The 14,328-nt window shown below is 35.1% G+C and overlaps 1 protein-coding gene across 12 annotated transcripts in view; it reads right to left on the bottom strand.

Moving 5' to 3' along the window:
* VWA8 (von Willebrand factor A domain containing 8) overlaps positions 1 to 14,328 on the bottom strand; it is a 422,827-nt gene that overhangs the window by 193,888 nt on the left and 214,611 nt on the right. For all 12 annotated transcript variants that reach the window (XM_078375339.1, XM_054256828.2, XM_035303407.3 and 9 more), the window contains one exon: positions 8,091 to 8,167. In XM_078375339.1, coding sequence (XP_078231465.1) covers positions 8,091 to 8,167 — 77 coding nt within the window. The remainder of the gene's footprint in view (positions 1 to 8,090; positions 8,168 to 14,328) is intronic.

Below are 14,328 nucleotides of genomic sequence, written 5' to 3' on the forward strand. Positions count from 1 at the left end.
CTGGGCGTGGTGGTGTGTACCTGTAGTCCCAGCTACTCAGGATGCTGAGACAGGGGAATCGCTTGAACCTGGGAGGCAGAGGATGCCGTGAGCTGACATCATGCCACTGCACTACAGCCTGGGCGACAGAGCAAGACTCAGTCTCAAAAAAGAAAAAAAAAAAGAAAGAAAAACAAGTAAATAGATTAATTTCACAAATCGTAGCTATATATTCTCTTCTGTTTTAAATGTATGCTTTCAAAAGTAATTACTTTCATTAGTCTTTTAAATTACCTATATCATATTCTTCAGACATTTTGATTTTAACTAAATACATGAATTACCCAGCTTGAGGACTTTATGAAATGCGATAATCAAAATGAAAACATAACATGGCCATACTTAAAGTAGTTGTGTTTTATTTGTATATGTTTGCTGACAGTTTTACTTATTGAGATTATGTTTTGAATGGCTCTTATAACTAATTGTGTTCAAATGGCACCCATAAACTAAGTGTGACTGATTATTTAGATGCTAACATCATAAATCCATTGAAAGGAATCTAAAATAAATGAAGTAAAGACTTTAAGTGGATCATCCATAGATTAGAGAAGTATTAAACATTTTTTATAGAGCCTTTTTAAGGTCTTTTAAACATATGTTTGTCTTAAGGCAATTTGATGAGCTGAAATGTTATAGCAAATGTAGCCCTAAAGCTGTCTATAATAAATAAAAAATTCTCCATATTGAAATTAGTGGGAATGTCAGTCTAGTTAGTAAAAAATCTTTAATGTATGTATTTTTTAATTTAAATTTTATATTTTTGTGGGTATTGATATGGTTTGGCTATGAACCCACACAAATTTCATCTTGAACTCCCATATGCTGTGGGAGGGACCCAGTGGGAGGGACCCAGTGGGAGGTAATTGAATCATGGGGGCAGGTCTTTCCTATGCTGTTCTCCTTATAGTGAATAAGTCTCATGAGATCTGATGGTTTTAAAAAGGGGAGTTTCCCTGTACAAGCTCTTTTCTCTTGTCTGCCACCATGTGAGATGTGCCACTCGCCTTCTGTCATGATTGCGAGGCCTCTCCAGCCACATGGAACTGTACGTCCAATAAACCTCTTTCTTTTGTATATTGCCCAGTCTCAGGTATGTCTTTATCAGCAGTGTGAAAATACACTAATATAGGTACATAGTAGGTGTATATTTATGGTGTACATATTTTGATACAGGCATGCAATGCATAATAATCACATCAGGGAAGATGGGGTCTATTACTTCAAGTGTTTATCCTTTGTGTTACAAGCTATCCAATCATACTCTTCCAGTTATTTTTAAGTGTACAATTAAATTATTTTTGGCTATAATCACTCTCTTGTGTGGGCAATTACTATATCATATGTATTCTATGTAACTATATTCTTGTACCCATTAACCATCCCACTTCCCCCACAACCCACTATTCTTCCTAGCCTCTGGTGATGGTGACCATCCTTCTGCTCTCTATCTCCCTGAGTTCAATTGTTTTAATTTTTGGCTCTTACAAATGAGTGAAAACATGTGAAGTTTGTCTTTCTGTGCCTGGCTTATTTCACTTAACATAATGACCTCCAGTTTCACCCACGTTTTTACAATTGACAGAATCTCATTCTTTTTTATGGCTGAATAGTAGTACTCCATTGTGTAAATATAAAACACTTTCTTTTTCCATTCATCTGTTGATGGATACTTAGGTTATTTCTTCCAAATCTTGGCTATTGTAAATAATGCTGCAATAAACATAAGAGGGCAGATATCTCTTCAATGAAGTGATTTCCATTCTTCTGGGTATATACCCAGCAGTGAGACTTCTGCATCCTATGGTAGGTCAATTTTTAATTTTTTGAGGAACCTACAAACTGTTCTCCATAGTGGCTGTACTAATTTACATTCCCACCAACGGCATGCAAGGGTTCCCTTTTCTTCACATCTCCACCAGCATTTGCTATTGACTGCCTTTTGGATAAAAGCCATTTTAACCAGGTCATATATATATTTTAAACAGAAATCGAGACTTTTCACCTCCCACTTTACATAGAAAATGACCAATATTGTCGGAGACACTTAGGGCCCTTTTTAAAATGAATAGATATTTTATTTGTAATACTATTATTAATAAATAATTAATAAATATAAATTAGCAACACAGAACTCTTTACAATTTATGAATCATTTGTTATTTTGTAACAAATAGTATTAAAGACATTCTAGGCAGGAAGTAAGGCATGGTATTTCTATTCCTTTAAACTTTTAAAAGCATCTTGAATACCATCTTCTTTTTGCTTAATGAAAGATATTAAAATACAGAGCTAAGGAACATATTATTTTATAAATGACCCTGACTGATTCTCTTAGAGATGAAAGAGCTGAGACCCAAAGAGATGCTCAAAAATATGTAGCCTCTAATGAGTATACTACAAATTAAAGATTGAAAATCAATGATTTAAGCATTCATAGCAAAACGTTAAAAAAAAACACACAGCATGTGAAATCCCACAAAAACAAAAGGAAGGGTATAATAAAGATAAAATCAGAAATTATTAAAATAGAAACAAAACATACAAAGAGACTTTCAACAATGCCAAAAGTTGGTTCTTTGACCAACTTTTGTTGGTTTTATTGATAAACCCCCAGCAAAACTGATTGAGAAGGCAAACAGCCAGTATCACGCATAAAAAACGGGAATATCATTACCGAGCCTAAGGACATTAAAATTTCATAAGATGGCCAGGTGCAGTGGTTCACGCCTGTAATCCCAGCACTTTGGGAGGCCAAGGCAGGAAGATCACGAGGTCAAGAGATCGAGAGCATCCTGGCCAACATGACGAAACCCCATCTCTACTAAAAACACAGGAAATTAGGTGGGTGTGGTGGCGTGAGCCTGTAGTTCCAGCTACTTGGGAGGCTGAGTTAGGAGAACTGCTTGAACCCAGGAGGCAGAGTTTGCAGTGAGCCAAGATTGCGCCAATGTACTCCAGCCTGGTGCCTGGGGACAGAGCAAAACTCTGTCTCAAAAAAAAAAAATCATAAGATGATATTCTAAATACCTTTTTGCCAATAATTAGTGGAAATAGGTCCTAAAACATTTATCAAAATTTCTCATAGCTAATAAAGATAATGAACCCACAACTAAAAGCCCTGTTTATAATGATAATGGTGGTAACATAAACCTAGAAATAATTACTAAATACTTGTTATATTTTATTGTCTCCTTTTTGCTGGTTGTGATAAGTAATGACCATAATCTAAAATTAGAATTGACTGAGGCAGTTCAGCCTAATATATCTTTCTAAAAATATACTTTGTTGTTCAGAATAAAGGAATGGAGAAACTGCCCCCCCATGATATGAAGAAACTCTCATGTAAAATGACTTTCTTTTTACTAGGGTATTATCTTGAGAGCTGATTTTAATTTCTAAAGTAATTCTTAAGAAAAAAAAATTGGTTTTTGGCTTGATTATTTTAAAATATTAAATTTAAATTCACTTGTTTTTGCTTTAAATTGGTAGCACATACTTAAATGGCATCTGTATATACATCTCTACATGTACATTCTGATGAAGTGATTCTCATAAAAAGTGACTTCCTCTTTTCTGGAGTATACATTTCAATGCCAATTTCAACTTAAGGAAAAAAAAAGTTTTTTCTCTTGATTATTTTAAAATATTAAATTTAAATTCATTTGTTTTTGTTATAAATTAATGCTATACACTTAAGTACCATCTGTATATACATCCATTAAAACTGTCAAGTAATAAAATATTTTTAAGGGAGCTCTCATTTTACAGGAGGAGGTAAACACTATGCAATCAAAATAAAACCAACCAAATTTTGCTAAGAATGAACTGCAGTGCTCACTTACCATCCTTAAATATAGAACATTGGTCTTGCTATATGTCCTGTAGCTCAAAAGTTGGAACTGTATGTTACAAATAGAAATTATTCAAGTGAGAACTAGCAAACTAGTTAAAAATTCTGATTCTTTCATTATATTTCCAACTTTAACCATGTGAGAGGAAAAACTAACTGAATAATTTCAAGGGGAGGGGAAAAAAGTGTTTCAGATTCAGGGGAACATGGAAGATTGAAATAATTACAAGTAAGAACAATAATACAGCTCCTTAAAGGTAGGATTATGTTTCTTATTTCTTCCTATATCTCCTATAACACATGGCCCTATAGTTTTAATATGACAAATATTTAAAAATGTTTGAGTTGAAATTCCTATGTTTATATAATACATCATTTAAACAAAAAACCAGAAGATATAGAAATAATGTGGTAAAGATTTGGATGAAGCTGGAGTAAAAGAACCAGTATTAGTCTTCTTGTTTACAAAATAATCACAACCTTTATTTTAGATTTAGGGGGTGCACGTGCAGGTTTGTTACATGGCTATATTGTGTGATCCTGAGGGTTAGGGTATTACTGATCCTGCCACTTAAGTAATAAGCATAGTAACCAATTGTTAATTTTCATTCCTTGCCCTACTTCTGCTCCCTGCCCTCTAGCAGTCCCCACTATCTATTGTTGCCATCTTTATGTCCATGAATACTCAATGTTTAGCTCCCACTTATAAGTGAGAACATGTAAGAACCTGTATTCTTAAAGCACTAGAAAAGGCTAGAAATTTTCTGAAATATATAGTTGACCTATACAAAATTTGGGAGAAATGATGGGTGACAGAAGAAGCATGGAAAGTTGGGAGTGGGAATGTAGGAACAAGTAATATAACAATGAGAAGAGGGCTTTCTAGGGAGCAAATTCTTAACATTTAACACCTAACATATTGAGAAGAATTATATTTAGCTTAGCCAATTCATGGATCTCACTTTGTAATTAGAGTTTTCTAATATTGGCAGAAATGATAGTAGCAGAAAATCAGAATTAAAAATGTATTGTAAACGACAAAGAAGAATACCCTCTATTTTCAAATAAGGTAGAATGAACACTATATAGAAGAGATATTGAGGGTGTTGAGGGGGATGCTGAGGTCGATGAATACAAGGGAAGAATTTACTATGACAGAAGTTCATCATCTCACGAGCATGGAACAGACAACCTTCAGTTCCATTTCAAAGAGCCCTCAGCAAGTTACAAGTATTTGAAGGAACAATGGTGTTGTTGACCTTGTTATACGCTATTAACAATAGCAAATTTAAAATTTGCATATATTCTGTTAAATTAATTTATTCCCAAATATATATTTTATACTGTTATAAATATTATTTTTAAATTTTTTCTCATTGCTATATATACTAGCACATATATATGGAATACAATTGATTTTTGTACATATTACTTGTATCCTATGGCCTTAACTTGATTATTAGTTATAATAACTAACATGTAAGAACTTGGTTATTAGTTATAATAACATGTAAGAACCATGTTTAACTTGGTTATCAGTTATAATAACATGTAAGAACCATGTTTAACTTGGTTATTAGTTATAATAACAAGTTAATTTTTTACGTTTCTTAAGATTTTTGTTATAAACACAACCATGCAATCACGTTATCTATAAGTAACATGTATGCCATTTATTACGTTTTCTTGCCTTATTGCGCCAGCTGGTACCTCCAGCATAATATGAATAGTTAATATCCTTATCTTTTCTCCTGATCACGAGAAAAACCTTGTTTTTCATTTTTAAATATGAAGTTAGCTATAGCCTGTTTATAGATGCCTCTTATTTGATTGAGGAAGTTTCTTGATATTTGTGGTTTATGTGACGTTTTTTCATGAATGGGTACTGAATTTTCTCAAATGAGTTTTCTGGCAGCAATTGCCACATATGGTTTTTTAATTTATTCTGTAAGTATGTTACATTATTTGATTTTTAAATGTTAAGCCAGCCTTGTATTCCTGAGATAAAACCTCCTTGGTTATGACATATTATCCTTTTTATATATTGTAGAATTTGACTCGTTAACATTTGTTAAAAATTTTTTACACCTAGGTTCATAGGAAATTCTAAATTGTAAATTTTTTTTTGCATTATACACGTCTGCTGATAAAAACACTCTCAGTTTTTGTCTGAAAATGTCATTATTTTGCCTTCTGAAGAATATTTTTGCCAAATATACTAATCTATACTGATTTTGTTTTCTTTCAGCACTTCAATTGAATTGTGGTTCATACTTATTTCTCAGGAGAAGTGAGCAGTCACTTTTATCATTGTTCCCCTATAGGTAACATGTCTTTTTTCCTTTGGTAATTTTAAAGATTTTTCTCTTGTTTTTTAGCAGTTTGATTATATGCCATATTGCGTTTTTTTCTGTGTGTTTAATCTGTTTAAGTTCACTGAGCTTCCTGGATTGGTGACTTTATCTTTTGTATAGAATTTGAGAATTTTCCTACCATTATCTCTTCAAACATTTTTCTGTCACATTTTTTCCTTCTCTCTTTTGAGACTACAGTTGTGTGTACGTGAAGTTGCTTTTTTAGGGTTATCATTTTCATACTGAAAATTTTCCATTATTCCCTCATTATGTCCATTTTCTCCCTTTAAATGTTTGAATATATTCATGGCAACTGTTTTATAGTCCTTGTCTGCTAATTCCATCGTTCTGTCATTTTTTAAGTCTATTTCTATTGACCACGTTTCCTGCTTTTTTGTATGTCTAGTAATTTACTATTGAATACGTGGCTCTATGACTGCCACGTTGCTGACTGTTTGGATTTTGTGGTCTCTTGGTTGAGCATTAAGTTTGTTCGGGTGTGAAGTGAATTTACTTTTGAATCACCTTGATTTTTTCAACGTATTCCTATCTCCCCAAATACCCATTTTTTAATTTTTAAAGCCATTTTGTATGAGACTGGGCTTAGTTTTAAAATTTGTAAGGACAGGCTACGGAGAAACTCTTATTTAGGGGTAGATTAGTCCCACTTCTAAATCACAGAGTTTATAAGATACATACCCTTCTGAATACCAGGGGTATTTAATGAAGGCTCCTGGTCATGTAGGAACTCTGGTAGCTGTTCAGCTCAAAGATAGTTGCTCTTTTCCTAGTGTTTGTCAACTTTGTTCAGTTTTATAGTTTGTACTGTGGTAGGGCCAATCTAGTACCACTGTCCTATCATAGTCAGAGGTATATTTTCACCATATCTCAGCTTTCCCAGAGTCCTTTCCTCTTTCTCCTTTGACCCACTAACTCTGCCTTTATTCTCCTACAACTCTCTGTCAAGAACTGATAATCACTTAGTGTAAAGACCCAAACCAGAAACTGAAACTAATTTTTATAACTCAATTCATTGTTCTTTCCATTATACTGTATATATAGAGTTATATAGTTATATATATAGTTATGTCATATATACACATACATACACACACACACACACACACACATACACATACATACATACATACATATAATTTTACCTCCTGGGATTAAAACAATAACAATCTAAGTTAGTTTTAAGTTATTCATTACTTGATATATTTCTTGACTTATCTCTTTATTTTGTTTTTGGTGGATCTGTCATTTATATTTTATTTTTTTTTAATTAGAACAGGTTCACTCATAAAGCTAAAAATGACCCAGATTGAAAAAAACTATTTGATTAAAAGCCACTCCTGAACCAGCATTCTAACCACACAAAATTACCTAAAAAGTAACTTTAAGGAAGGCAAGGAGACAACTAATAACATACTTCTTCCAGATTTCTGGGTTCCTTATCTCATACCTGACATTCGTGTAGTTTATGACTTCTCCTTGTGAGCTACTTTAGCTGCTTGTGAGAAAACAGGCTTAGATCTTACATGTTTTTCTTTTAACTTAAGAGCCTTTATGTTGATGAGATCTGTTCTTAGAATGTAATGTTCATCACTCTCTGTCCACAGATATCTATTAATTCATGTTTATAAAGCATTAGTCACTTTCAAAATAAGTTTTGCATGGTTTTATTACCTTTAAAGGAGAGAAGAGATAAGAGCAACAGGAACAGAAATAAAACTCGTTTATAAAATGCATCTTTAGGAAAAGCATTTTTAAATTGCACCATGAGGGAAACAAATGATCAAATGAGATTTTCAGAGGCTGTGGGTCTTTAACAGTCTTACCTGTGTAGCTGAATATATTCTCGGGGTCTGTTGAGCAGGTGAAGGAATCTGTCAACGATCTTGTTTTTTCCTACACCCTGTAATTACACAGAAAACATTAAACGAAAAGAGGCTGTTGTCTGGAGATGGCTTATACCCAACTAGAAGAATCTTTTACCAAAACCTGCTTTCTCGCATTTTTACTGTTTGAGTTTATTGTTCATGAAAACCAAACTGGCAAACATATATGGAATATCTCCTATGACATAGGGTTTAATAAATTTATTTCTAAACATACTAGTTCAAAGCCATTCTTATTGGAAAGGAAATCCATAAATTAACCTCCCACATATTGATTTTTCTGTTCTGTAAATGTTCACTGAAGTCTAGGCATCACAGCAGATGCCTCCAGTATTAACTGTTTCAGATTTGAAGAATGTCATCAAAGGTGATCAAGTCGTATAAAACCTTGGTGCTTCTAATCAGCTCTTCAGAATGACGATTTTCAGTCACAGAAGGGTAAAATAATACTGTACTTTTTCTATTCTAATCAAACACTCATTTCTTCTCCTTGTATCCCACTTTCCAGTCCTTTAAAACTTTGGAAACCTAAACTTATAACCAAGGTATATTAATAAAACTCAACTATATGTGCTCTTCCTAGACATGCCCTCATTTCGTTACCACTTACTGATGCTGAGACTTGCTATCCTTTTGTAGAAGACAGACTGTTAAAAATGGAATCCACCCCCATGCTATTTCCTTATTTCAAAGTTTTCACTTAGAGGTAGAATACAATTAATGGGGTGTAAGTCTTTTAACAAGTAGGCTGTGTGAAAAGAGTTATAGTTTAAAAGCTGACTTCATATCATCCATGCTAGCAAAACAACTCTTATGGATTCTTATAGAGGTTGAGCATCACTAATCCAAAAATCTAAAACCCCAAATGCTCCAAATTCTGAAACTTTCTGAGCACCAACAAGATGCTCAAAGTTCATGCTCAATAGAAACGCTCCTTGGAGCACTTCAGAGTTTGGGTTTTTAGATTAGGGATGCTCAACTGGTATGTATATGCAAATATTCCAAAATGTGAAATGATTCTGGCCCCAAGCATTTCAGATAAGGAACACTTACCCTACACTGTGTCAGGCTCTATGGTAAGTATTTTCATGTATTATTTCATTTAATCATCACAACAGTCCCGTGAGGTAGGTGTTACAATTATTTCAACCTCACAAATCAAGAAACCAAGGCTCGGAGGTAAGCATGGTGCACCAGTCACACAGAGGGAACTACAGTGACACCAGGACTCAGATCCAGGTCTATGTAATTCTGATGTTCATAATTATAGTTCCTGCAATCCAGGTCTATGTAATTCTGATGTTCATAATTATAGTTCCTGCATTACGGAATATATTTCTTTCCGTTTGAAATTGATTTTGGTAATCTGGGCCTTAAGCTACCTCTTTCCTCATTTCTAAGTCCATCCTAAAGAAATAATTAGGCAGACTGGGGCAATGCATGGTATACAGCAACAAGAGCAGAAGCCCAATAGGGAAGCAGGCACTTTAACTGGTATTTTTACTACATACTTAAACATCTTGTGAAGAAAAGTATTCTACAAGCATCAAGGATAGAAATTCAAATCAATTGAATGGGTATTTATTGAGTGCCACTGGGGGTAGAAACCATGTCTGTTTTGCTTATCACTATGTCCCCAGAGCTCAGCACAGTGCCTGAGAGGGCAATCAATAAATATTTATCAGGTGAATAAATGAATATAGGGAGTTTGGAAAGTACTGGAAAATGAGTGAGGATTCTGGTAAAATATTATTGGTGAGCATGTTTATGAGGATGATGAAATTACGGACTTATAAAAGTAGAACAGGCCAGGTACATGACTCACACCAGTAATCCCAGAGCTTTGGGTGGCTCAAGTGGGAGGATCACTTGAGCCCAGAGTTTGAGATCAGCCTGGGCAACATAGTGAGACCACATCTCTACAAAAAAAAAAAAAGAGAGAGAGAGAAAAAAAACAATTAGCCAGGCATAGTGGCACATGCCTGTAGACCTAGCTACTTGGGAGGCTGAGGAGAAAGGATCTCTTGAGCCTAGGAATTTGAGGCTGCAGTGAGCTATGATCACACCACTACACTACAGCCTGGTGATAGAGCAAGACTCCACCTCTAAAATAAATAAATAAATTAGGTGGGATAAATTTTAAAAGTGATTTGATTTATTTTGCCTACAAAAGAATCAAGGTTATCGGAGTCCAATGTCAAACTAACAAATTCACTAAAGTTAGAACAATGGATCATTTCATCTTCTAGGATTCTTTTCAGTATGTAATTGGATTGCACCCAAAATAGTTTCAAGCCTAGCACAGAAGCACAGGAGAAAAATCACATTTGCACATTTGTATGTAAATTACAACTGATATGTAAACTTTAAATGGCATGTGACTACAAATATAAATTTTTAAATAGATAAATTCAGACGAGTAAAATGTCTGTTTTAGCATTTCAGTTCTGTTAAATTCAGCGATCTTAAAGAAAAGCAGACATCATGAATACATTACAATATTGGAAATACAAAGATTTCCTGAAAGAAATGTCACGAAAATGTGCTATCAGGGAGTTCCCCCTTTCTCCTCACCTCTAAAGTTATGAAATAGCCATGCTTATTCAAATTCCTCCTGAGCAAAACACGATTTAGGAGTTACAAGTCCCATAAATGTAGGATGAGATGTGGAATCCCAGCTGCCAGTAAGGAGCTCTTTTGCTGTGTCTCTTTAAATGCTGGAGTCTCCAGAACTCCAACCTCAGCTGTCTTGCTCTCTGGGAAACATCACCCACTGGCGTGACCTCAGTCATCACCTACAGTGCACACTTCTTTCCTAGGCTTCATTCAATATGCCCTATTCTTAACTGTCAACTGAACTTCTATAACATGCTCACAATGAACTTATTATCCTTCTACCCAAACCTACTCTTGTCTCTTTTCAACCCCCATGTAACATTACTGCCATGTATTCAGCTTCTCAACAAAAGAATGCTAGAATATTTTTGATGGCTTAATTTTTTCCCCTCTGACCTCGTTCAAAATGTCACTAGGTTCTTTGCAGTCCCTACCTGCAAAACTTGTAGTTTTATTCTTGCCCTCCATTCCTTCTGTTTCCTTCGTTCCTCTTTCCCTCCCTCCCTTCTTTTCTCCCTCTCTCACTTCCTTGCCTAACTCATCAATTATTTGAGCACCTAATATTATAGCACTGTCCTAGCTGAGCTGGATATAATGATAAAGAAAACAGCTACAGCCTCTCACCATATTCACAGCTTACAGTATAGTAGGGAACACTGATAAGACATATGTAGATACAGTGTCATATTACAATCCAGAATCCTTGAAGAGTTAACCTAAGGGCTCAGGAAGGCCGACTGCACAGTTATATTTAAATTGAGATATCAAGGAATTAAAGAGGTACGGGGAAAGATGTGAAAGGGGAGTGTTACAGGCAGAGAGTACAGTATGTGTCAGGACTGGAACAGTCATCTGGAGAGCTGGACAGGTCTGCAAGAAGTCAGAAGCCAGAGAAAAGCAGGGAAGGGAGTGGTAAGAAACCAGGCTAGAAAGGTAGGCGGGGTTTAAGCCTGGATAAGCCCTGGAAGCCACTTAAAAGAGTTAGAACTGTTTCCTCAAAGCACCAAGAAGCCACTGAAGTAAAGGAATAATAAGATCAGATTTTCAGTTTTAGAAAATTGCTCTCATGGAATGGTATGGTGGAATCTGGTAGACACCAGAAGAGAAAGCAAAGGAAAGCAGTTTGAAACTCCTTTGAAAGGAGGAGATGATGGTGGTCTAAATTACGGGATAGAGTAAATGAACAGACTTAAGAGATATTTAGGAAAAGGAACCGACAGGACTTACTGAGGGCCTGGAGGTAAGGATGAGGAGACAAAGAAGTCAAAGTTTTTCTATATTGGGCAATAGAGTGGCAGGTCATGGAAGAAACAGGGGAGGAGAACTGAATTAGCCGGGTGGGGGAGGGAAGTCCAGCTATAAAAGGCAGTTTAATTTTGGATATGTTTACTTTGAAGTGTCTGCCTCCCATATCTGTTCCTTCCTCTCCGATTCACTGTCTCAGCACAAGGGTAGATCATCCCCTCCCCAGACTCCTGAAAGAGGCCTAATTTGGTTTGGTTTCCCACCTCCAGATTTACAAGACTATCCCCAATTTGTTATTTTTCTAAAACAGAGATCTCATCAAGTTGCTTCCTACTTCATTTTAAGAAGCTCTGATAATTCCTTCGAGGAAATGCTGAAGGCATCAACTAGGAAAGAATTTCTGTAAATATCTTGAGCAAAATGAAACAGTTATAATGACTTGTTCCTTCTAATTACAGTTTTTGCCTAGAATAGAAAATCCTCAGGATTATTTTAATTGAATAAATACATAAATAGTGTCTCATTTTTCCATTATAAAGTTACACATGCTAATTTTCTTCACTGGGAAACTTAAAAAACAATAATCATCCAATGTGCAGCTGCTTAAAAAATCTGCTAACATTTTCATTTTGTTCCTATACATATTTATCTTTACTTTCTAGTAAAAACTCTATTTATATATGCAATTTGTATCCTTTAGTAAAAATCAATGTGAAAAAATAAAGTTTTTATATCATTATTAACTCTTATTGAGGATTATATTGAGTCAATGAAAATTTGAAATGCGAGAAGAAACCTGTGGAATGAGAGAGCCTAAAAAAATACAAATTATCTCATGAGAATGATGCTAACATTTATCATTACTGTTCTGCCGAACTCTGCTCTTCATGGCAATATACTGGACAGAAGGATTTTCGCAGAAGCAGGAGTCAGGTAGCCCTTTCACTAGAGGGTTAAAGTAGGAATTATGTGAAGCCCCACAGACAGGAATCAAATCAAGGAGAGGAAGTAAACATGCTTCCAGTTTCTGAGAGAGAAAAGCTCAGGGACTATGACTTTAAGGACTATTTCCATGTAGTTGTGCAGTTTTGAGTGAGTTTCTTAATCCTGAATTCTAATTTGATTGCACTGTGATCTGAGAGACTGGTTGTTATGATTTCAGTTCTTTTACATTTGCTGAGGAGTGATTTATTTCCAATTATGTGTTCAATTTTAGAGTAAATGCAATGTGGTGCTGAAAAGAATGTGTATTCTGTGGATTGGGGTGGAGAATTCTGTAGATGTCTGTTAGGTCTGCTTGATCCAGATGTGAGTTCAAGTCCTGGATATCCTTGTTAATTTTCTGTCTCATTGATCTGTCTAATATTGACAGTGGAGTGTTAAAGTCTCTCACTATTATTGTGTGGGAGTCTAAGTCTCTTTGTAGGTCGTTAAGAACTTGCTTTATGTATCTGAGGGCTCCTGTATTGGGTGCATAAACATTTAGGATAGTTGGCTCTTCTTGTTGCATTGATCTTTTACAATTATGTTATGCCCTTCTTTGTCTCTTTTGATCTTCGTTAAAGTCCATTTTGTCAGAGACTAGGATTGCAACTCCTGCTTTTTTTTGCTCTCCATTTGCTTGGTAAATCTTCCTCCATCCCTTTATTTTGAGTCTATGTGTGTCATTGCACATGAGATGGGTCTTCTGAATACAGCATACTGATGGGTCTTGACTTTTTATCCAATTTGCTAGTCTGTGTCTTTTGGTTGGGCCATTTAGCCTGTTTATGTTTAAGGTTAATATTGTTAAGTATGAATTTGATCCTGCCATTTTGATACTAACTAGTTGTTTTGCCCATTAGTTGACACAGTTTCTTCATTGTGTCAATGGTCTGTAAAATTTGGTATGCTTTTGCAATGGCTGGTGCAGACACTTTTCAAAAGAAGACATGTATGCGGCCAACGAACATAGGAAAAAATGCTCATCATCACTGGTCATTAGAGAAATGCAAATCAAAACCACATTGAGATACCATCTCACACCAGTTAGAATGGCGATCATTAAAAAATCTGGAGACAACAGATGCTGGAGAGGATATGGAGAAATAGAAACACTTTTACACTGTTGGTGGGAGTGTAAATTAATTCAACCATTGTGGAAGACAGTGTGGCGATTCCTCAAGGACATAGAAATAGAAAAACCACCTGACCCAGTAATCCTATTATTGGGTATATACCCAAAAGATTATAAATCATTTTATTATAAAGACACATGTACACATATGTTCAATGAGGCACTGTTTACTACAGCAAAGACTTGGAACCAACCCAAATG

This window comes from Callithrix jacchus, chromosome 5, assembly GCF_049354715.1.
Source record: "Callithrix jacchus isolate 240 chromosome 5, calJac240_pri, whole genome shotgun sequence".
In the NCBI taxonomy this organism is placed as follows: domain Eukaryota; kingdom Metazoa; phylum Chordata; class Mammalia; order Primates; family Cebidae; genus Callithrix; species Callithrix jacchus.